Here is a 24,994-nt window from a genome sequence, read left to right on the forward strand (position 1 = left end):
TAGAGAGCCTCACTAAATAGCTGAGGCTGTCCGCGAACCGTGATCCTCAGGTCTCAGCCTCCCTAATGCTGGGATTACAAGCGTGCACCACCATGCCCAGGTTCATATTTTCTTTTGAAACAGGGTCTCACTAAGTTGCAGAGGGCCTCACTAAGTAGATGAGGCTGGAAGTGAACCTGTGATTCTCCTGTCTCAGCTTCCCAAGTACTGGGATTACAAGCATGCACCACCACACTCGGATTATTTTTTTTGTTGTTTTGAAACAGGGTCCCAGCCAAGTGTGATAGCTAATGCTTGTAATCCCAGTACTTGGGAGGCTGAGACAGGAGGATTACAGGTTTGCAGCCAGCCTCACCTACATAGAGATGCCCTCCGCAATTTAGTGAGATCTTGTTTCAAAATAAATAAAAAATAGAGCTGGGTGTGGTGGTGCACACTTGTTATCCCAGCATTTGGGAGGCTGAGACAGGAGGATCATGGTTCTTAGACACCCTTGGCTACTTAGTGAGGCCCTTTGCAACTCAGTGAGACCCTATCTCAAAATAGAGAATAAAAAATAGGTCTGGGGGTATCACTTGGAGTTCCAGCCCCAGTACTGAAAAAAAAATTTTTTTAAATATGGCTGGGGGTATATCTTGGAGGTAGAATGCCCCCGGGTTCTGCCCCTAGTACTGCCAAAAAAAAAAAAATAAAATAAGGTGGGGGATGTAGCACAGAGGTAGAATGTCCCTGGGTTCAATCTCTGGTACCGCAAAATAAAAAAAAAGAAGCAGGAGCCGGGCATGGGGTGCACGCTTGTAATCCCAGCATTTGCAAGGCTGATACCGGAGGGTCACGGTTCACGGACAGCCTCAGCTACTTAGTGAGGCTCTCTGCAACTTAGTGAGACGCTGTTTCAAAATAAGGAATAAAAAACAGGGCAGGGAGTATAGCTCAGAGGTCAAATGCCCCTGGGTTCCAACCCAGACCCGCAAAAAAAAAAAAAAAAAAAAAAAAAAAAAGAGGACAAGTGTAGCTCAGAGGTAGAATGAATGCCTCTGGGTCACAGTACCTCAAATATAAAAAGTTCAGTGTTAAACTTTTTTTGGGGGTTCTGACTAGTTAAGCAGAGAAATATCCCCTTAGAATCATAAATCCACCAAGGCACCAGGGATATAAGAGATTTTTTTATTTTATTTTTTATTTTTTGGTGGTACTAGGGGTGGAACCCAGGGGCTTTCTATCTCCAGGGTATACTCCCAGACCTATTTTCTATTTTATTTGGAAACAGGGTCTCACTAAGTTGCTGAGAGCCTCACTCAGTACCTGAGGCTGACTTCGAACCTGTGCGATCCTCCTGTCTCAGCCTCCCAAGTGCTGGGAGTACAAGCGTAAGCCACCATGCCCGGTGACATAAGAGATTTTGTTGGGTCTGTCTAGCTGAAGAAACTAGTATTCTTATAGTAGAAACTAGACCCCTTCCCTGAATATGGGTGGACTTTTTGTTTGATTATCAAAATTGGAATAACCCAGCTGGGTGTGGTGGTACACGCTTATGGTCCCAATACTTGGAAAGCTAAGACAGGAGGATCGCAGGTTTGCATCTAGCCTCAGCAATTTAGCAAAGCCCTGTACAATTTAGAGACCCTGTTTCAAAACAGAAAATAAAAAAGGCCAGGGTGTAGCTCAGACTTAGAATGTCTCTGAGTTCAATCCCTACTGCTACCAAAAGTAAAAGAAAAGAAAAAATAATAACCCAAGCCAGGTACAGTGGTACATGCCTGTAATCCCAGTACTTGGGAGGCTGAGACAGGAGGATCACATTTGTGACCAGTTTCAGCAAGCTAGTGAGGCCCTCTCCAACTTAATAAAGCCCTGTTTAAAAAAAAAATAAACACACACACACACACACACACACACACACACACACACACGACTGAGGGTGTAGCTTGGAGATAGAATGCTCCTGGGTTCAATCCCAGTACTAAAAAAAAAAAAAAAAAGTAATAATCACAACTGTTTGTCACGGAAACAAGAGAGGTTTATTAGCCCTAACAAAAGGACACTGTAGCCATCAGAATGGCTGTCCTTGGCAACAGTCCTGATGACTGGGAGTGACCTGCAGACTGCAACCCTACAGTTTATGGGCTCCTTCTGAGTACAGTAAGGAGTCCTTCCACACACAGTGCTGGTGTCCTCCAGACAAACTCTGGGTTGCTGAATGGCTCCAATCAGAGAGGGTGTGTGTGTGTGTGTGTGTGTGTGTGTGTGTGTGTGTGTGTGTGTGTGTGTGTGTGTGATGGGGCTCAAACTGAGGGCCTTGTGCAAGCTAGACAGGTATTTTACAAACTATGGTTGGAGCTACATCTCCAATCCCAGAGATCATTGCATGTGGTAACTCCTGGTACAGCCAGTCTATACATCTGAATTGAATCTTGAACTACTCATAGCAGGATTAGGAAAGTTGCCACTGGCTGGTTTCCGGTTGCATTGTGACAGGCTGCATCCACAGGTACCGGTCACAGAGCCTGGCTCCTTCCCAATAGACCATGCATAGCAGACTGCCCTTCATCAGAAGCTGCCTGCCTTCTGTGTGGCATACCGAGAACCAGGTATCCTAGGCAGATCTGACAGCAGAGTGTAAGTGGTGAGCGGGGGTGGGGGGTCTCCTCTCGACTCATTCCACAGGGAAAGATCAACTCAGTCCTGGCAACCCTAGCCCTTCTGTTTGCTTTGTGGTACTGAGGATTGAACCATGGGGCATTCTACTTCTGAGCCATACCACAAACCTTATTTTAATTTTTATCATGCAACAGGCTGTCCTCAAACCTGTTATCTCCCTGTCTCAGCCTCCCAAGTACTGGCATTATAGACATTCACCACTGTATCTGGCCTAAGCCATTTTTATTTAATTAAAATTTTTTTCCATGTGTGTGGTACTGGGGATTGAACTTGGGGGCATTCTACCCCCATGCTATACCTGAAGCCCTGTTTGTTTGTTTGTTTGTTTGTTCCTTGTGGTGCAGGAGATAGAACTTAAGGCATTCTACCTCTGAGCTACACCCCAGTCCTATTTTTTAGTCATTTTATTTATTATTATTATTATTATTATTATTATTATTATTATTATTATCATTTTGGTGGTACTGGGGTTCCTGGAAACCCTTCTATCTCCGGGCTACACTCCCAGAAGTATTTTATATTTTTATTTGGAAACAGGGTCTCTTAAGCCAGCGAGGCTGGCTTTGAACCAGTGTGATCCTCCTGTCTCCGCCTCCCAAGCCCGGGGATTACAAGCGTGTGCCACCATGCCCGGCTGTCTTTTTATTTTGAAACAAGGTCTGACTGAGTTGCGAAAGGCCTCGCTAAGTAGCTGAGGCTGTCCACAAACCACGATCCTCCAGTCTCCACCTCCCGAATTCTGGGATTACAAGTGTGCGCCACCATGCCCAGCCCTATTTTCTTCTCTTCTTTCTTTCTTTCTTTCTTTCTTTCTTTCTTTCTTTCTTTCTTTCTTTCTTTCTTTCTTTCTTCCTTCCTTCCTTCCTTCCTTCCTTCCTTCCTTTCTTTCTTTCTTTCTTTCTTTCCTTCCTTTTTTTATTTTTATTTTTTGTGGCACTGGAAATGGAACCCAGGGGCATTCTACCTCTGAGCTATACTCTCAGCTCTATTTTCTATTCTTTATTTTTAAACAGGGTCTCACTAAGTTGCGGAGGGCCTCACTAAGTAGCTGAGGCTGGCTTTGAACCCTGATCCTCCTGTCTCAGCCTCCCAAATGCTGGGATTACAAGCATGTACCACCACGCCTGGCTTCTAATTTTTATTTTGAACAGAGTCTCACTAGGTTGATGAGAGTCTCACTACTTGCTAAGGGTGATTCTCCTATCTCAGCCTCCCAAGTACTGAAATAACTACTATGCACCACCAGTCCCAGCACTTATTTTTTTGTTTTGAAACAGGACCTCACTAGCTTTCTTTCTTTTTTTCTTTCTTATTTTTAAAGATACAGGAACATTCTTTTATGATATGCCAGAGCATCTACATTTTCACAACTCTACAAAAAGAAAACAGATACAAAATAGTGTTAAGAGACTTCCTTACCTAAAGTTATAAAACTAGGTTTGTGTACATATATTTAAATCCTTTTATTCCTATTCTTTTTTAAAATTTTTATTTATTTGTTTGTTTGTTTATTTTGGTGGTACTGGGGATGGAACCCAGGGGCCCTCTACCTCTGGGGTACACTCCCAGACCTATTTTATATTTTATTTGGAGACAGGGTCTCACTAAGTAGCTGAGGCTGGCTTTGAACCTGCACGATCCTCCTGTCTCTGCCTCCCAAGCACGAGGATTACAAGCGTGCGCCACCACGCCCGGCTTAAAAATTTTATTGATATAATATTTGCCCTTATATTCTCTTTTCGTATTAAAGCCATTGCTATCCTGCCACTCAACCCAAACCTCCTTCTCCTTTTTCAGCCCCCCACCTCCAGTCATCAAGTGTTAAGGTGGCTTTCTAAATTTCCCAGGAATTTATCTTCTTAGCATTCCCCTTTTCACTTCCATTTCTTCATAAGTCTGGCATGTGAGATTTTAATTGCTCTGTCACAGTCTTCTCCTCTTCAGTCAGTGGTGATAGCTCCACGTCTGTTTGCTTTTGTAGTTCTTGGTCATGGTCATAGTCCTATTTAAGTACGCATGCAGCTCTTAGTCTCTTTGTTCAACAGCAGCTGCTTTAAAACATGCATACAAAGTTTGATATCGAGACGTTATCACTGACAATTCCCTTTTAACAGTGTAACTGGATTTTTCTCGCCTGCTGAATCAGGAAGATTAGTCTTGATTTCATATTCCAGCCTATACTGAATGTAATTCAGATCAGAATCAGCTTTCTGGAACATCCTTTCCATCTTATCGACCTCCACCTCCATGTTGAATACTTCCTCACTAGGTTTCTGAGAGTCACATTACAATGGTAGCTGTCCTCAAACCTGTGATCCTCTTGGCTCAGCCTCCTGAGGACTGGGATTATAGGTATGTGCCACCATACCTGGCTCCTTTTTATTTATTTATTCTTTTTTTTTTTTTTTTTTTTTTTGCAGGGGTGGTACTGGGCATTAATTCCATAGGCATTCTACCTTTAAGGTAGAATTATTATATTTTATTTTTTAGGATCTCACTAAGTTGCAGATGGCCTCACTAAGTAGCTGAGCCTGGCTGTACACTTGTGATCCTTTTGTCTCAGCCTACCAAGTACTTAAATTAAAAGGTGCACTACCACTCACAGCTTTGTTTTATTTTTTATTTTGGAACAGGGTCTCACTGAGTTGCTGAGAGTCTTGCTGGTTTGCTGAGACTGGCCTCATCAAATCCAGGATCCTTCTGTCTGAGCCTTTTAAATACTGAGATTACAGGCATGTAGTACCATAGCTGGCTTTTTTTTTTCTTTTCTTTTCTGTGGTGCTGAGGATTGAACTCAAGGTTGATCTATCTCTGAGCTATACCCCCAGCTCTATTTTATTTTTTATTTGGAAACAGGGTCTTGCACAGTTGCTGAAAGCCTCACTAAATTGCCAAATCTGGCTTTAGCCCTGTAATCCTGTCTCAGCCTCTCAAGGACTGGGATTACCAGCATGAGCCTCCCAAGTACTGGGATTACAAGCATGCGCCACCCTGCCCAGCTAGTAAAACGTGTGTGTGTGTGTGTGTGTGTGTGTGTGTGTGTGTGTGTGTGTGTTTTACTGGGAATGAAACTCAGGGGCTTTCTACCTCCACGCTATACTCCCAGAACTATTTTATATTTTTATTTGGAAACTGGGTCCTCACTAAGTTGCTAAGATCCTGGCTAAGGAGCTGAGGCTGTCTTCGAACCTGTGTGATCCCCCCCTATCTCAGCCTCCCAAGTACTGGAATTACAAACATGCGCCACCACACCTGGCTAGTAAGACCCTATTTTAAAAAAAAAAGTGTGGCATGGTGGCGCACTTTTAATCCTGGTACTTGGGAGGCTGAGACAGGAGGCTCTCTTATTTGCAGCCAGCCTCTGCTACTTAGTGAGACCCCATTTCAAAGTAAAAAATAAAAAATAGATCTGGGGGTGTAGCTCACAGGTAAAATGCTCCCGTGTTTAATTCCTAATACCATAAAAAAAAAAGAAAGAAAAAATTGCTGGGTGTGGTGGCACATGCCTATAATCTAGTACTTGGGAAGCTGAGACAAGACAGCCACAGGTTCATGGCCAGTCTGGGCAACTTAGCAAGGCCCTCTGCAACGTAGTGAGACCCTATCTCAAAATAAAAGATAAAATATGGCTGGAGGTGTAGCTCAGAGGTAGAATGCTCTCTGCATTCAATCCCTAGCACACACAATTTCTATTTATTTATTTAGTGTGTGTGTGTGTGTGTGTTTGTGTGTGTGGGGGGGTGTGCTGGGGGTGGAACCCAGGGTTTTTCCACTTGGGCTATACTCCTAGACCTGTTTTATAATTTATTTAGAAACAGGGTCTCACTAAGTTGCTGAGAGCCTCACTCAGTAGCTGAGGCTGGCTTCGAACCTGTGCAATCCTCCTGTCTCAGTCTCCCAAGCACAGGAATTGCAAGCTCATGCCACCATGCCTGGCTAAAAAAAAAGTTTAAATACAAAAAATGTTAAAACATGATTGAGATGTAGCTTGGAGGTAGACTGTATCTGGCTTCCATCCCTAGTACTCCCCACCCCCCCAAAAATAAAAGAAACGTGAGTCTGTAGAGGCTGAAACAGGAAGACTGCTAATTCTAGGCCAGCCTCAGCAACCTAGTGAGATGATCCTCAGCAACTTAGCAAGACTGTTTCAAACTAAAAATTACTGGGGGTATTCTTGGGAGTAGAATGCTTCTGGGTTTATCCTTGGTACCTAGAAATGAAAATAAATAAGTAAGAAGATGACTCAGGGATGTAGTTTAAGGGTAGAATGCCCTGTGTTCAGTCTGCAGTACAAAAATGAATGAAGAGAAAGGAAGGAAAGAACCCAGAAAACAAACACTTGGCTGGCTTCCCAAATGAGCCTCAGGTCGTGGGGCTCCTAAGTTTTTCTTCTTTTGTTTTTGTGGTCCTGGGGTTGAGCCCAGGTATGTTCTAACACTGAGCTATACTCCAGCCCTTTTAATTTTTAATTTTAGACAAGGCAGAGTCTTAAGTTGTCCAGGCTTGCCTTGAACTTGCAGTCCTCCTGCCTCAGTGTCCAGAGTAGCTAGGTTGATTGAACGATTATTGGAGTCAAATGGCTTTAAACTATAAGACTTTTAGTGTTCAGGGTATGGTTGAAATCTTTTTTTGGTACTGGGGACTGAACTCAGAAGCATTCTATCTCCAAGTTATACTACCAACCCCATTTTATTTTTTCTACTTTTAAGCTACATCCCTAGAGCTCTACTTTATTTTTTATTTTGAAATAGAGTCTTGAACTTTCCAACATTGGAGCTTCTTGTTGTTTTCTTGTGGGCTGGGAGTGTAGCTTAGAGGTAGAATGCCCCTAGGTTCAATCCCCAATAATCCCCAGTACTGGAAAAAAAATTATTTCTTGTTGACCTATGAGTTTGATAAATATCTGTTCTTTGGCCTAAAATAACTAAGATACACTGTTAAAAATATTTGTTCCTGGGTTCAATCCCTACAATCACACACACAAAAATCATATACATCTTATTTGTTTCACAAATATTATTGCAACAATAATGATTTGTGTATATGTGTGTGTGGTACTGGGGATTGAATCCAGGGGCATTCTGCCTTCTAGCTATACTCCCAGCCCTATTTTATTTTTTACTTTAAAACAAGTTTTCACTAAGTTGCAAAGGCCCTCACTGGGTTGCTGAGACTAGCCAAGAACCTGTGATCCTTCTGTCTCGGTTCATAAGTACTGGTATTACAAGCATGTGCCTGTAAATTAAAAATGAAATTGAAGACTTACACAGGAGGATCATTGGTTCAAGGCCAGGCCAACCTTGGCAACTTAATAAGACCCTGTTTCAAAGTAAAAATAAAATAAAGCAGGGGTATTGATTGGGGGTAGAATGTCCCTAGGGTGAATCTCTAGTACAAAAAAAAAAAAAAAAAATAGAAGCCAGGTGTGGTGGCACATGTTTGTAATCCCAGTACTTGGGAGGCTGAGACAGGAGGGAGGATTACAGGTTCTCGGACAGCCTCAGCTACTTAGTTAGGCCCTGTTTCAAAATAAAGAATAAATATTGGGCTGGGATTTAGCTCAGCGGTAAAATGCTCCTGGGTTCAATCCCCAGTACCACAAAAGGAAAAAAAAAAAAGATAAAAATAGCTAGGAGTGATGATATATACCTCTAATCCTGCTACTTGGGAGGCAGAGACAGGAGGATGGCAGGTTCAAGGACAACCCTAGCAACCATGGAGACTGTTTCAAAACCAAAAAATAAAATAAGGCTCGGGGCTGGCGTGGTGGCGCACGCTTGTAATCCCCGTGCTTGGGAGGTAGAGACAGGAGGATTGCGCAGGTTCAAGCCACCCTTGCTGGCTTAAGAGACCCTGTTTTCAAATAAAAGTATAAAATAGGTCTGGGAGTGTAGCCCGGAGGTAGAAGGGTTTCTAGGAACCCCAGTACCACCAAAAAAAAAAAAAAAGGCTTGGAAGTAGAATGCTCCTGGGTTCAATCCTCAGTACCACAAAATAAATAAGTAGATGATAGAAAAATACACAGACAAACTTGACCCATCTAATAAATCGAATATATATATATATATATATTTTTTTTAATATTCTATTCTAGTCCTGACTTCCATATACATAACATTTGTATTTAGTCATGACACTAATAGTTTCTTCCTGTTTTTCTGTTTTATTTATTTGCTTTTTTTTTTCAGTACTAGAGATTGAACCCAGGAGCATTCTACCCCCCAACTACATCCCCAGTCTTATTTTTTTTTTTTTTTTTTTTTTTGAAACAGGGTCTCACTAAGTAGCTGAGGCTATCCACAAACCTGTGATCCTTCTGTCTCAGCCTCGCAAGTACCGGGATTACAAGCATGTACTACCATGCTTGGCTTTATGTGCTCTTATATACTGAATGAATGGGTAGTGTTTCACTCATTCATTCATTCAGTACTGGGGTTTAAATTCAGGGGCAATCAACTTTTTTTTTTTTTTTTTTTTTTTTTTTTTTGTGGGTCTGGGGATGGAGCCCAGGGGCATTTGATCTCCAAGCTACACCCCCTGCCCTATTTTTTATTCTTTATTTTGAAACCGGGTCTCACTGAGTTGCAGAGGGCCTAAGTAGCTGAGGCTGTCCGTGAATCGCGATCCTCCTGTCTCAGCTTCCCGAATGCTGGGATTACAAGCGTGTGCCACCACATCCGACCTTTATCTGTTTTGTTGGTTGGTTAGTTGGTTGGTTGGTTGGTTGGTTGGTTGGTGTTACTGAGGGTGGAACCCAGGGGGTTTCTACCTCCCGGCTATATTCCTAAACTTATTTTATATTTTATTTGGAAACAGGGTCTCACTAAGTTGCTGAGAGCCTCGCTAAGTAACTGAGGCTGGCTTTGAACCTGTGTTATCCTCCTGTGTCAGCCTCCCAAGCGCGGGGAGTACAAGCATGTGCCACCACGCCCGGCTTTTATCTGATTTTTAAAGCAGGGAAATTGCTAGGCATAATGTTACATGCCTGTAATCCTAGTATTTGAAAGGCTGAGACAGCAGGATCATAGGTTCAAGACTAGCCTCAGCAACTTAGTAAGTCTCTGTTTCAAAAAAGAAGATAAAAAGGGCTGCGGTATAGCTCAGAGTTTGAACGCTCCTGTGCTCCATCCCCAATGCCAAAATAAATAAAAGAATAAATAAAGCAGGGAAAAAAATTTGTGTGTGGTACTGGGGTTTCTGGAAGCCCTTCTACCTCCGGGCTACACTCCCAGACCTATTTTTTACATTTTTATTTGGAAACAGGGTCTCCTAAGCCAGCGCGCGTGGCTGGCTTCGAACCTGCGTGATCTTCCTGTCTCTGCCTCCCAAGCGCAGGGATTACAAGCATGCGCCACCATACCCGGCAAGCAGGGAAATTTTTAATAAGTGAGTGTAAACCAGGTATGGTGATGCATACCTGTAATCCCATACTTGAGAGGCTGAGACAGGAAGATCACAGATTGGAGACCAGCCTCAGCGACTTACACTTTCTTTCTTTCCTTTTTTCTTCCTTTCTTTTTTCCTTTCTTATTTTATTATTTTTTGCACTACTGGGGATTGAACTGGGTACTTGGCATTCTACCTCTGAACTATATCCCCAGCCTTATCTTTTATTCTTTATTTTGAAACAGTCTCACTATGTTGCTAAGGGCCTCACTAAGTAGCTGAGGCTGGCCATGAACCTAAAATCCTCCTTTCTCAGCCTCCCAAGTACTGGGATTACAAACATGTGCCAACATTCCTGGCTGACCCTGTTTCAAAACAAAAAAAGTAAGCCAGGAATGGTGGTCCATATTTATAATCTCCATATTTGCAAGGCTGAGACAGGAGGATCACAGGTTCAAAGCCAGTCTTGGCAATGCAGCAAGTCTAGTGGAGATACAGTGAGACTGTTTCCAAGTAAGACCCTGTTTCCAAGTCAGACTGTATAGTCTCACTGGGGATGTAGCCTGGAGGTAGAATGCCTCTGTGTTTGCTCTCCAGTACAAAACAAAAATAATTGTATTTATTTAAACTGGAGGTATGCTGGGCGTGGTGGTGCACACTTGTAATCCCTGCGCTTGGGAGGCAGAAACAGGAGGATCACATAGGTTCGAAGCCAGCTGCACTGGTTTAAGAGACCCTGTTTCCAAACTAAAAAAATATATAAAAATAGGTCTGGGAGTGTAGCCCGGAGGTAGAAGAACTTCCAGGAACCCCAGTATCATCAAAAAAAAAAAAAAAAAAAAAAAAAAAAAAAAAAACAAACCTGGAGGTATAGCTTATAGGTTGGAGGTAGAATGTCCTTGGGTTTACTCCCTGTTAACAGCAAGATAAATAAGTATAATACGTGAGTGATGTGTGTGTGTGTGTGTGTGTGTGTGTGTGTGTGTTTATAGAAAACAGGCAGCTAAGTCTCTTTACTTGGGTTTCTAAAACTAAATGCTTAGTGCAGAGCATTCTACCTATGCACTACACACCCAGCCCTTTTTGTCTCTGCTTTAAAGTCTCACTAACTTGCCAAGGATCTTGCTAAGTTGCTGAGGCTGGATCTGAACCTGTGATCCTCTTGTCTCAGCCTCCTAAGTACTGGAATTACAGGTGTACACCACCACACCTGGCTTGTTATTAATTTTGCTAATAACTAGCATCCTCCTTTACCTACCAGTCACTGTTTGTTTTTTAGGCCACATCTAGACTAAGAGAACGAGGCTGTGATGGCCGCCTAGCAGGTATTGAAGTTCAACAGCTTTTTTGTTCTCAAAGTGTAGCAATTCCTGAGCACCAGCTAAAAGAACTGAACATGAAAATCGACAGTGCTTTGCAAGTAAGTTTATCAAAACTAGCAAATTGATATCTAAGTGATACAAATGAGGGGATTAGCCAGGCGTGGTGGCAAGCTTGTAATCCCCGCGCTTGGGAGGCTGAGACAGGAGGATCGCACGGGTTTGAAGCCAGCCTCAGCTACTTAGTGAGGCTCTCAGCAACTTAGTGAGACCCTGTTTCAAAATAAAACATAAAAAGGTCTGGGAGTATAGCCGGGAGGTAGAAAGCCTCTGGGTTCCACCTCCGTACCACCAAAAAAAAAAACCAATTAGATAATAAAGTAGTAGTTGGTCTTAAGTCTTTTAATAATTGGAAATTTTTAATTTCTATTTTTATTGGACTTTTTATTCTGGTCTGCTATATAACCTTGATTAATAAAAATAATTTATTTGCAGGCATATAAAATAGCTCTGGAAAGCTTAGGCCATTGTGAATATGCAATGAAAGCTGGCTTCCACCTGAATCCAAAGGCAATTGAAGCAAGTTTACAGGTATACTTAAGAAGTTATGAGAAATGTTGGTATGATCCAGCCTGAACCAAATGTCTTGACAGATAAACTATGGGTCACCTCTCTAATCTCCAAATATTTTTCAGGGCTGCTGCAGCGAGGCGGAAGCCCAGCAGACAGGGCGGAGGCATACACCCCCACAGCCCATGCAGTGTGAGCTTCCCACCGTCCCTGTGCAGATAGGATCACACTTCCTGAAGGGCGTCTCCTTTAATGAATCGGCTGCGGACAATCTGAAACTTAAGACGGTAGCTTTTCAAGAGGTTCCTTGGGGTTTTAGTAGCCAAGTATGAACTTAAAAATAGAATTGTTAAGGGTTTGTGAAGAATATAGATGAAAAACAAACAGATCAAGGAATGAGGTTCTGACTTTTTTTTTTATACTGGGGATGGAACCCAGGAGCACTCTACCTCCAAACTACACCCCCAGCCCTAGTTTTTATTCTTTTTTAGTGTGTGTGGTACTGGAGAATGAAACCGAGGGACAATCTACCTCTGAGCTACACTCCCAGCCCTAGTTTTATTCTTTATTTTGAAAGGGATCTCATTGAGTTGTAGAGGGCCTCACTAAGTAGCTGAGCCTGGCCGTGAGAGCCTGTGATCCTCCTGTTTTAGCCTCCCAAGTACTGCGATTACAAGTGTGCACCACCACGTCCAGCGTTCTGACCTTTCTCAATAAAGTGATGAGCCAAGGGCCTTGCACATGCTATGCTAGTGCTCTACCACTGATCTACACCCCCAACCCTTCGGTGACTTTTTTTTTTGTACTGAGGATGAAATTTATTTATTTATTCTTTATTTGAAACAGGGTCTCACTGAGTTGCAAAGGTCCTCACTAAATAGTAGCTGAGGCTGTCTGCGAATCGAGTTCCTTCTGTCTCAGCCTCCCAAATGCTGGGATTACAAGTGTGCAACACCACACCTATATCCCAGTACTTTTTATTCTTTATTTTGAAATAGGGTGTCACAAAGTTATGGAGGGTGACAGCAAACCTGGGGTCCTCCTGTCTCTGCCTCCCAAGTACTGGGACTACAAGTGTGTACCACCATCCCGGGCAGTTAATGACTATTTATTTATTTATTTATATATTTTATTTTTGATACTGGGGATTGAACCCATGGGCATTGTACCTCAGAGCTACATCATCAGTCTTTTTTTTTTTTTTTTTTTTTTTTGGTCTGGTGGTACTGGAGATGGAACCTACGGACATTCTACCTCCAAGTAACATCCCCAGCCATATTTTTTATTATTTTGAAACAGGGTCTCACTGAGTTGCAAAGGGTTTCACTAAGTAGCTGAGGCTGTCTGCGAACTTCAATCCTTCTGTCTCAGCCTCCCAAATGCTGGGATTAAAAGCATGCGCCACCATACCCAGCTATCTTCAGTCCTTATTTATTTATTTATTTATTTATTTATTTATTTATTTATTTTTGCAGGTCTGGGGATGGAACCCAGGGGCATTTGACCTCTGAGCTACACCCCCTGCCCAATTTTTTATTATTTATTTTGAAACAGGGTCTCACTGAGTTGCGGAGGGCCTTACTAAGCAGCTGAGGCTGTCCGTGAACCACAAGCCTCTGATCTCAGCCTCCCGAATGCTGGGATTACAAGCATGCGCCACCACACCTGGCTAGACTCTGTTTTAAAATAAAAAATAATCTAGCCGGGCGTGGTGGCGCACACTTGTAATCCCTGTGTTTGGGAGGTTGAGACAGGAGGATCGTGCAGGTTCGAAGCCAGCCTCGGCTACTTAGTGAGGCTTTCAGCAACTTAGTTTCAAAATAAAATATAAAATAGGGCTGGGAGTATAGCCCGGAGGTAGAAAGCCTCTGGGTTCCACCCCCAGTACCACAAAAAATAATAATAATAATAATCTGGGTATAGTGGCTCACACCTGTAATCCCAGTATTTGGGAGACTGAGACAGGGAGTTGCAGGTTTGAGACCAGTCTCAACGATTTAATGAGACCTTTCTCACCTTAGTAAGACCCTGTTTCAAAACAAAAAAAAGCCAAGCGTGGTGGTACATGCCTGTAATCCCAGTACTTAGGAGGCTGAGACCAGAGGATCGCAGGTTTGAGGATAGCCTCAACAAGTGGTAAGGCGCATTAACCTAACGAGACTGTTTCAAAATAAAATAGGTCTCGGGGTATACTCTTAAGGTAGAATGCCCCTGGGTTCAATCCTGAGTACCACAAAACAGCAACAGCAAAAAAATGGGCTGGGGTGTAGCTCGAAGGCAGAACACCCCAGGCTTAATCCCCAATATACAATATCCAAAAAGATAAAATAAAAGTCTACTGTAAAATAGCGTCTGTGATTAATGCTTCTTGTTGTCTTTGAGAATTAAGTAAAAGAAGAAGTCTTATAATAATGCAGTTATGGTGGCCATTTGTGGAGTATTATGGTACCAGGCTTTATGCTTCACTCTCATTGTTTCCCTTAAGGCTCCTTTCCCCTATTTTACAGAAAGGAGAACTGAGGTCCAAAGTCACACAGCTAGAAAGTAGTAGAGCTGGCCGGGCGTGGTGACACATGCTTGTAATCTCAGCATTCGGGAGGCTGAGACAGGAGGATTATGTTTCATGGGCAACCCCAGCTGCCTAGCGAGGCCCTTCACAACTCAGTGAGACCGTTTCAAAATAACGAATAAAAAATGGAGCTGAGGGTTTAGCTCAGAGGTAGAATGCCCTTGGGTTCCATCTCTAGTACCACAAAAAAAAAAAAAAAAAAGAAAGAAAGAAAGAAAGAAAGTAGTAGACCTGGAATTTGAGTACATGCAGTTTGTTTCTAGAGCCTGCATATCTGATCACTTGATCATCCAAAATAAAGCTGAGGTTTTGATTGGTATTTACTTTTTATCAGATTTATTTTTCCTTATTAGGAAGGATTCAGGATTTCCAAAATCCTCATCTAGCTTACAACACAAGATTACTAAATAATGCTTTATTTTGTGCTAGTATAGAAATTACAGGTGTATATAATTGCATGCATATCCATAACTAGCTACTCACTGTAGGGGTGAAAAAAATCTCTGAAGGTGACAAATGGTAGTAAGATACTCCAATGGCTTGATTTGAGTGTACTTAGATTGCTTTTCTTTTGAAGATGATTATATAAATGCATTTCTGCACATTTTAGAGCCTTGCTTGACGTTGTTTTGAGCTATAAACTCTTCTTGTCACTCTGTAGCATGCGATGTTACAGTTGATCAAGGAAGCAGGCTGCTATAATGGAATCACACCCAGGGATGATTTTCCTGTGACTGAAGTACTAAACCAGGTGTGCCCGTCCACATGGCGGGGTGCCTGCAAGACTGCTGTGCAGCTACTATTTGGCCAAGCTGGACTGGTAAGTATGTGTGATGGATGAAAGAGAGAAAAAAGATATTTCCTTTTTTTTTTTTTTTGGTGGTACTGGGGTTCCTGGAAGCCCTCCTTCCTCCGGGCTACACTCCCAGACCTATTTTATATTTTTGAAACAGGGTCTCTTACGCCAGCACGGCTGGCTTCGAACCTGCGCGATCCTCCTGTCTCCACCTCCCAAGCGCGGGGATTACAAGCGTGCGCCACCACGCCCGGCTGAGAAAAAAGATATTTCAAGCATGCAGGAATGTGGTGCAGGCACATATGTGAACATATTGAATGATTTTCTTTTTTTTAATTTTTAATTTTTTTTATTTTTTGCGGGTCTGGGGATGGAACCCAGGGGCATTTGACCTCCGAGCTATAACCCCCTGGCCTATTTTTTATTCTTTATTTTGAAACCGGGTCTCACTGAGTTGCAGAGGGCCTCACTAAATAGTAGCTGAGGCTGTCCGCGAACTGCGATCCTCTGATCTCAGCCTCCCAAATGCTGGGATTAAAAGCATGTGCCACCATGCCCAGCTCTAAAGGAAGTCAATTTTTTTTTTTTTTTTTTTTTTTTTTTTGGTGGTACTGGGGATGGAACCCAGGGACATTTTTGCGGGTCTGTGGATGGAACCCAGGGGCATTCAATCTCCGAGCTACACCCCTTGCCCTAATTTTTATTCTTTTATTTTGAAACCGGGTCTCACTGGTTTACAGAGGGCCTCACTAAGTAGCTGAGGCTCTTCGCGAACCGTGATCAGATATTGAATGATTTTCAAAGTTCCTCAGTGCTGTAGAATTTAGACCAGGTGAAAAAGGTAAAGGAAGAGCAGTATTACAAAGTCATTCTTGGGCCGGGGATATAGCTCTTATCTAAGTATGTATGAGGCCCTGGTTTCAGAGCCCATCATTTAAAAAAATAAAAGTCTTTCTTTCCTTACATAGATTGATATGTTTTTTCAGGGAACATAGTTGCAAAATGATATTGTAGGAAAACTAGACATAAAAATAAGAATAGGTCTGGAGGTATAGTCTTTGAGTTCAATCCCCAGTGCCATTAAAAAAAAGGAAGGAAAAGAAAAAGTCTGCAGGGCATGATGGCACACACCTGTAATCCCAGTACTTGGGGATCTGAGACAAGGAGGCGTGCAGCTTCAAGAACAGCCTCAGAGCCAGGCGTGGTGGTGCACGCTTGTCATCCCAGCACTCGGGAGGCTGAGACAGGATTGTGTAGTTTCGAAGCCAGCCTCAGCTAGTTAGTGAGGCTCTCAGCAACTTAGTGAGACCGTTTCCAAGTAAAATATACATTTATTTTTATTTATTTATTATTTTTTTACTTTTTGGTGGTACTGGGGTTCCTGGAAGCCCTTCTACCTCTGGGATACACTCCCACGGGCTACACTCCCAGACCTATTTTTTAACTTTTTTATGGGGAAACAGGGTCTCTTAAACCAGTGAGGCTGGCTCTGAACCAGCGCGATCCTCCTGTCTTCACCTCCCAAGCACGGGGATTACAAGTGTGTGCCACCACGCCCAGCAATAAAATATATATTTAAAAAAATAGATCTGGGAGTATAGCCTAGGGTAGAAAGCTCCTGGCTTCCATCTCCAGTACTACCAAAAAAAAAAAAAAAAAAAAAAAAAAAACACCAGCCTCAGCAACTTACTGAGACAAAAAAAGACGTCTTCCTAGTTCCCCATTCCCTGATTGCAGGGCACCATTTTATGTAACTGACAAAGAACCTTTAAACCATGGTTCTGGTGGTAGAAGGAGAGGAAACACCTGTCTTGTGCAACAAAGACTGGTTCTTGGACAGGAAGTGTTTCCAAATAGACCAGTGTGGGAACTCTGCATTGAAAACTGATGTCATATGATGGCTTTAATTTGGAATCATGATAAACAGCTTGCACAATGTCTCCCCCTTCTGCAATATTATGGATTTGGTTTTAAAGTGTTTTATCATTGTTTTGTAAAATTGTTATCTGAAAATATATTTACTTTGTCAAAATCTATATTACATGGGATACTGTATTATCTGTGTAGTATTAAAGACAATCCTCTAAGATGGTCAGGGTGGTGCATGCCTTTAATCCCAGAATTGGGAGGTTGAGAATAGAGGATTGCAGGTTCGCGGCCAACCTCAGCAATTTAGGGAAACCCTGTTTCATAATACTAAGAGGAAATCGTTGACAGAAGAGTTGGACTGGGTATCGTGGTATATGCTTCTAATCCCAGTACTTGCGAGCCTGAGACAGGAGACTTGTGTGTTCACAGCCAGCCTTGGCAACCTAGTGAGGCTTTCAGCAACTTAGTGAGACCCTGTTTCAGAATAAAGAATAAAATAGAACTGGAATGAGGTAAGCATGGTGGTGAATGCTTCAAATTCCAGTACTTAAGAGTCCGAAACAGGAGGATTGCAGTTTTGTGGCTAGCCTCAACAACTTAAGCCCTCAGCAACTTAGTGAGACCCTGTTTCAAATTAAAAAGCAAAATAGTGTTGTGAAATGTAACTCAAAGGTAGACCCTGGGTTCAATCCCCAACACCCCCCAAAAAAGTTTTATTCACTTCTGGCTTGTGTGTAGTCATTACAAATGGGCTTTTCTGAAGCTTTGGTTCAACTTTTAATGGCCTTTTTACTTTTTTTCAAGTACATAGAATAGAAAAGTCTAAGAAACTATGAATCTCAATAAAATTACAATGCACCAAGCCAGGCATGGTGTACGCTTGTAATCCCAGCATTTTGGAGGCTGAGACAGGAGGATCACAGTTCGTGGACAGCCTCAGATACTTAGTGATGCCCTTTGCAACTCAGCGAGACCCTTTCTCAAAATAAAGAATAAAAAATACGTCTAAGGGTATCGCTCGTTGGTAGAATGCCCCTGGGTTTCATCCCCAGGACTGCTAAATAAATAAATAAATAAATAAATAAATAAATAAACAAACAAGTTTATCAATTAATAAGTAAAATAAATAAATAGAAACAATTACAATGCACCAATTAAAAATAAAAATACTAGGATAAAGGAAACAATAATTCCAAGTTCATATTTTTTATTATTGTTGTTGTTGTTGTTGTTGTTGTTGTTATTATTATTATTATTATTATTATTATTATTATTATTTGTGGTACTGGGGATGGAACCCAGGGGCATTCTACCTCCAAGCTACACCCCCAGCCCTAATTTTTTATTCTTTATTTTGAAACAGAGTCTCACTGAGTTGCAAAGAGCCTCACTAAGTAGTAGCTGAGGCTGTCTGTAAACCGCGATCCTCCTGTCTCAGCCTCCCAAATGCTGGGATTATAAGTGTGTGCCACTGTTCCCTGCCCAAGTTCATATTTATAGTGTGAAAAAATTCTGGTGGTGCTTGAAAAATTTAGTAAATCCCACAAGTAGAATTTGGTTTCTATTTAATGAGGTTACTATATTCAGTCATCTTTATAACATGCCTTTGTCTTTTATTTGGGTGAGGCGCTGGGAATTGAACCCAGAGCCTTGCACATACTAGGTAAGCCATCTATCTCTACCACTGAGAGACACCCCCAGCCCTTTTAATGTTTTTTTTTATATTTTAGATAAGATTTCACTAAGTTGCCAAGGCTGACCTTAAACTTGGAAATACTCTTGCCTTAGCCTAACGAGTAGGTAGATTACAGAAATGAACCACCTTGCCTAGCTACTTGCCTTGGGGCCCCTGACTAGCTTAGCATAGCTGCCCTACCAAGGAAATAGTTAAATCCAGACTCACTCATCATTGGTAGACTCATGTATTTGGATATGTTTGCAATCCGTTTTTCTCTCTGAAACCTGGTCTTTTTTTTCCCCCCCCTTAGGTGGTAGTTGACACAGCACAGATTGAAAATAAAGAAGCCTACGCCCCCCAAATCAGTTTAGAAGGCTCCAGAATCGTGGTTCAAGTCCCATCCACATGGTAACTTAACTCTTAACAGAAGCTTAAGCTCTGTTTGAAGATTGCACATTTTTGAAATTATTATTTAATTTTAACAAACTCTATGCCTGATGACATAGCAGGTCTTGCTACAAGTGTGGGTTTATGGGCAGCAATGGTATGTTAGTGGCATATGTCATGATTGTTGGTTTATGATAAGGAGACTGAGATATCTGAAAAAAAAAGCCTCATTAACCATAATGCAACTAAAATGTCAATACCTTTGGATCGTAATGAACAGCATTATCTTTATTGCTGAGTCCATAGCATTTAAACTTTGTATTTAATTTTCTCCAAGTTACTCATTATTTCTCTAATGCTGAACCGAAAACATAGAATTCTTTCTCCTCTTTTTATCCCAGCTATAACCTTGATTGTCTTAGGATCATGTCATTACAAACTCAGTGTGTGAGTGTGTGTGTCTGTATACACACATTTATATTTGGGGGGGATACTAGGGATGGAACTCAGGGGCATTATACATCTAGTACTTTTTATATTTCCTAAACAAGGTCTTGCTAAATTTCTGAGGCTAGTCTTAAATCTGCATTTCTCCTGTTTCAGCCTTCCAAGTACTGGGATTAAAGGCATGTGCCACTATGCCAGGCTTGTATATATTTATTATTATGTTTGTATGTGTTATATTTTTAAACAGAATCTTGCTAAATTTCCCAGGCTGGCTTTGAAATTACTATCCTCCTGCCTCAGTCTCCCAAGTAGCTGGGATTAGAGGCATACACTATCATGCCCAGCAGGAAAAGATTGTTTTTTGTTGTTGTTGTTGTTGTTGTTTGATTTTTTGTTTTTTTGTTTGTTTGTTTGTTTGTTTGTTTTTGGTGTAACTGGGGAAACCCTTCTACCTCTGGGCTACACTGCATATATATATATATTTATTTATTTATTTTGGTGGTACTGGGGTTCCTGGAAGCCCTTCTACCTCCGGGCTACACTCCCAGACCTATTTTTACATTTTTATTTGGAAACAGGGTCTCCTAAGCCAGCACGCGCGGCTGGCTTCGAACCTCCGCGATCCACCTGTCTCTGCCTCCCAAGTGCAGGGATTACAAGCGTGCGCCACCACGCCCGGCTATATTTTTTTATTTTTATTTGGAAACAGGGTCTCTTAAGCCAGCAAGGCTGGCTTCAAACCAGCATGATCCTCCTGTCTCTGCCTCCCAAGTGCGGGAATTACAAGTGTGTGCCACCACACCCAGTGTAAGATTGATCTTTTAATTTTTTTAAACTCCTGAGGCTAGGTGTGTATCACCATGATTGAATGCTTGCCTAACATGTTCAAAGCCCTGTGTTTGATCCAAACACTGGGGGAAAAATTAAAAAGCTACAAATCAGTTAGAAAATGGACAAGAGCCAGCCATGGACGCATGCATCTGGAATCCCAGCTACTCAGGAGGCTGAGGCAAGAGTATTAGAAGTTCACAGCTAGCCGGACATGGTGGTGCAAGCTTGTAATCTTAGTACTTGGGAGGCTGAGACAGGAGGATCCAGGTTTGTGGACAGCCTCAGCTACTTAGTGAGCCCTCTGCAACTTGGTGTGACCCTGTTTCAAAATAAAGAATAAACAATAGGGCTGGGGATGTAACTCAGAGGTAGACTGCCCCTAGTTTCAATTCCCAGTATTACCAAAAAAAAAAGTTCAAAGCCAGTTTGTGGTGGCTCACACTTATAATTCCAGTACGTGGGAGGCTGAGAGAGGATTGCAGGATTTCAGCCAGCCTCAGCTACTTAGTGAGGCGCTCCACAACTTAGTGAGACCGTTTCAAAATAAAAAAACAAGCCAGGCGTGGTGGTGCACTCTTGTAATCCCAGTACTTGGGAGACTGAGACAGGAGGATCACAGCTTCACGCCATCCTTAGCTACTTAGTGAGGCCCTCCACAACTTAGTGAGACCCTGTTGCCAAATAAAGAATAAAAAATCAGACTAAAGGTGTAGCTCGGAGGTAAAATACCCCTGGATTCCACCCCCAATACCACAAAAAAATAAAATAAAATAAAAATAAAAAATAGAGCCAGTGTGGTGGTGCATGCTTGTAATCCCAGCATTTGGGAGGCTGAAACAGGAGGATCTCTTTTCTTGGACAGCCTCAGCTACTACTTAGGCCCTTTGCAACTCAGTGAGACCCTGTTTCAAAATAAAAAATAAAAAATAGGGCTAGGGGTGTAGCTCAGAGGTAGAATGCCCCTGGATTCCATCCTTAGTACCAAAGGAAGTAAAAAAAAAAACTTACATTCTCAGAGACACTATTTTTTTTTCATCACAGGGTATGGAACCCAAGGGCATTATACTTCCAAGGTACTCCCCAAGCCCTATTTTTAAGTCTTTTTAATTATTTTATTTTTTATATTTTGCAGTATTAGGATGGAACCCAGGGACATTCTACTTCTGTGCTATACCCCAAGTCCTATTTTTTAATTCTTTTTTTTTTTTTTTTTTTTTTTTTTTGCAGGTCTGGAGATGGAACCTAGAGGCATTTGGCCTCCTAGCTACACCCCCTGCCCAATTTTTTATTCTTTATTTTGAAACAGGGTCTTACTGAGTTGCGAAGGGCCTCACTAAGTAGCTGAGGCTGTCCACGAACCGGGATCCTCCAGTCTCAGCCTCCTAAGTGCTGGGATTACAAGCATGCTCTACCATGCCTGGCTTTATTCTTTATTTTGAAACAGGGTCTCATTGAGTTGCAAAGGGCCTCACTAAATGGCTGAGGCTGTCCATGAACGTGATCCTCCTGTGTCAGCCTCCCAAATGCTGGGATTACAAGTGTGCGCCACCAAGCCTAGCTCAAGAGACAGTCTTCTTGACTGACCTCACCATCTAACAGTCTCGTTTCTTTCTCTTTCCTTCCCCCCCCACCCCAAGTACTGGGATTGAATTCAGGTGCATTCTACCTGAGAGCTAAACCCCAGCCCTGTTTTTTATTCTTTATTTTGAAACAGTGTCTCACTGAGTTGCAAAGGGCCTCACTAGGTAGCTAAGGCTGTTTGGGAACCTGGATTCTCCTGACTCAGCCTCCCAAATGCTGGGATTACAAGCGTGTGCCACCACACCCAGCTAGTTTAGGCCTTTGTTGTTATACTGAGGATCAAACACAGAGGCAGTCTACCTCTGAGCTATATTCCCAGACTGGTTTTATTTCTTATTTGGAAACAGAGTCTCACTAGGTTACTGAAAGCCTCACTAAATTGCTGGCGCTGACTTCAAATCTGTGATATTCCTGTCTCAGCCTCCCAAATCCTGGGATTAGAATCATGTGCCACCATGCCCAGCTAGGCCTTGGATAATCCCCAATACTGCAAAAATAAAAAACAAACCAACAAGAAAAAATTTTCATTGAAAAATATTCCCAGGATTTATTTCCCAGTACTGCAAAACTAAAAACAAAGCAAGAAATTGCTTTCATTGAAAAATATTCCCATAGCCGGGCGTGGTGGTGGTGCACGCAAAAAAGAAAAGAAAAGAAAAATATTTTCAGTAAATGCACGTCAACGCGCACACACACATGCACCCTGTAATGCCAGTACTTGGTTGGGAGGCTAGACAGGAGGGTCTCAGGTTCAAGGCCAGCCTTAGCAATTTAGTGAGACCCTATTTCAAAATAAAAAGGGCTGGGAATATAGCTCAGAGGTAGAATATCCAGTACCAAAAAGAAAAGAAAGAAAAAAAATTAAACATTACCAGGATTCTTATCTTAGGAAAACCTTCATTAAGCTTTTGTATAGTTGAGTGAATATGAACACCTAGAACTAAGAGGATTAAGACTTCAGTATTTTTCCAGAATTCTCCCTCTGATTTACTTTCTTTGTAATTCACTGTGTTTTCATGAAAAAAGATCTTATAAACCGGGCATGGTGGCATATGTTTGTAATCCTACTGTTTAGGAGAATGAGACAGGATCACAGGTTCCTGGCCAGCCTCAGCTATTTAATTGAGGCCCTCCCCTGTTTCAAAATAAAAAATAGAGCTGGGGATGTATCTTGGAGATTGAATGATCCTGTATTCAATCCCTAGTACCACGAGAACAAAACAAAACAAAACAACCCTATAGAGGATCCCTCTACTGTCTGCCTTTGGTAATACTGAAAATGTTAAGTTTTTTTTTTGTGTGTGTGTGTGTGTGTGTTTGTGTGTGTGGTACTGGAGATGGAACACAGGAGCTTTCTACCTCTGGGGTACACTCCCAGACCTATTTTATATTTTATTTGGAAACAGGGTCTCACTAAGTAGCTGAGGCTGGCTTTGAACCTGCAGGATCCTCCTGTCTCAGCCTCCCAAGCGCTGGGATTACAAGCGTGCACCACCATGCCTGGCCCTATTTTTATTTTTGAAACAGGCTCTCATTAGGTAGGTGAGTCTCACGACCTACTGAGGCTGTTCTCAAAACTACAATGCTTCTGTCTCAGTCTTCCAAGAAACAATCCGCCATACCAAGATCTCAAGGAAGAATAGTCCAGGCAAAGGCAGCAAGAGCAAAGTCCTCAGATGTGGGCAAACCTACTTAGACGACCTGGTCACAGAGAGCCTTAAGGATCATGGTAAACAGTTTAGATTTCATTTCAGTCATGATGGGATGCCATTGAAGGGTTTTAAGTAGGGGATGATGTGATCTGACCTTTACCGTAGGAAGCTCTATGATTGCTATGTATAGGATGAGCTTTGGAGGGACAGGAGCGAAGAGAGTCCAGAATTTGTTCCTAAAACAGGAGGTGGTAGTTTCCTGGAGTAGAGTGGTAATAAGAGAGCGAGGAGTGCCTGGATTCAGAAACATTTTGAAGGTGAACTCTTGGGATTTGCTAATGGCTTAGATGTAAGATATAAGATGGGAAAAACTTAAAGATAATTTTTTTTTTGCAGTATTGGGAATAGAACCCAGGGGCATTTTTACCTCTGCGCTACACCCCCAGCCCTATTTTTTATTCTTTATTTGAAATAGGTTTCAGTGAACTGCAAAGCACCTCACTCAGTAGCTGTGAGGCTGTTGTCAAACTGCCATCCTCTTGTCTCGGCCTCCCAAATGCTGGGATTATAAGTGTGCACCACCAATCCTGGATGATTTTAAGCTTTGGAGTAGACGGTTGTTATCATTTATTTACTAGAGAAGTCTGTTGGAATTGGAGTGGTTTGGTGGGAAGGGAAACTCAAGAGTTGTGCTGATCAGGATACGTGTATGTATGTGCTAGTGGGGATTGAGTCCAGGTAAATTCTACCTCTGAGCTCTCCCCAGCCCTATTTATTTTTTATTTTGAAACAGGGTCTTGCTAAATTGCTGAGACTGGTCTTGAATCTGTGATCCTCCGGTCTCAGCCTCTCAATACTGGTATTATAGGTGTGCACTACCATGCCAGGCCATGGAGGTATAGACCTTCAATTAGGTGTGCAATCAGGTTACTTTTTTTTTTTTTTTTTTTTTTTTTTTTGGTACTAGGGGTGGAACCCAGAGGCTTTGTACCTCCGGGCTATACTCTCAGACCCATTTTATTTTTATTTTATTTTATTTATTTTATTTATTTATTATTATTTTTTTTTTTTTTGGTGGCTCTGGGGATGGAACCCAGGGGCATTTGACCTCTGAGCTACACCCCCTGCCCAATTTTTTATTCTTTATTTTGAAAAAGGGTCTCAAAGAGTTGCAGAGGGCCTCACTAAGTAGCTGAGGTTGTCCGCGAACCGCGATCCTCCGGTCTCAGCCTCCCAAATGCTGGGATT

The 24,994-nt window shown here is 42.1% G+C and overlaps 1 protein-coding gene and 1 pseudogene across 2 annotated transcripts in view; one reads left to right on the forward strand and one right to left on the reverse strand.

Moving 5' to 3' along the window:
- The window catches only part of GARRE1 (granule associated Rac and RHOG effector 1), a gene marked incomplete at both ends in the record, with an annotated part of 76,810 nt that overhangs the window by 23,508 nt on the left and 28,308 nt on the right, over window positions 1-24,994 (forward strand). The window contains 5 exons of the mRNA XM_080704389.1: window positions 11,327-11,467; window positions 11,862-11,957; window positions 12,062-12,223; window positions 15,167-15,325; window positions 19,159-19,256. Of these exons, the coding sequence (XP_080560515.1) occupies window positions 11,327-11,467; window positions 11,862-11,957; window positions 12,062-12,223; window positions 15,167-15,325; window positions 19,159-19,256 (656 nt within the window). The remainder of the gene's footprint in view (window positions 1-11,326; window positions 11,468-11,861; window positions 11,958-12,061; window positions 12,224-15,166; window positions 15,326-19,158; window positions 19,257-24,994) is intronic.
- Window positions 4,550-4,910, reverse strand: LOC308268117 (SKA complex subunit 2-like; annotated as a pseudogene). Its single transcript has one exon. The product of its transcript is annotated as an SKA complex subunit 2-like (transcript).

This window comes from Muscardinus avellanarius, assembly GCF_963383645.1.
Source record: "Muscardinus avellanarius genome assembly, chromosome: 10".
Classification (NCBI taxonomy): Eukaryota; Metazoa; Chordata; class Mammalia; order Rodentia; family Gliridae; genus Muscardinus; species Muscardinus avellanarius.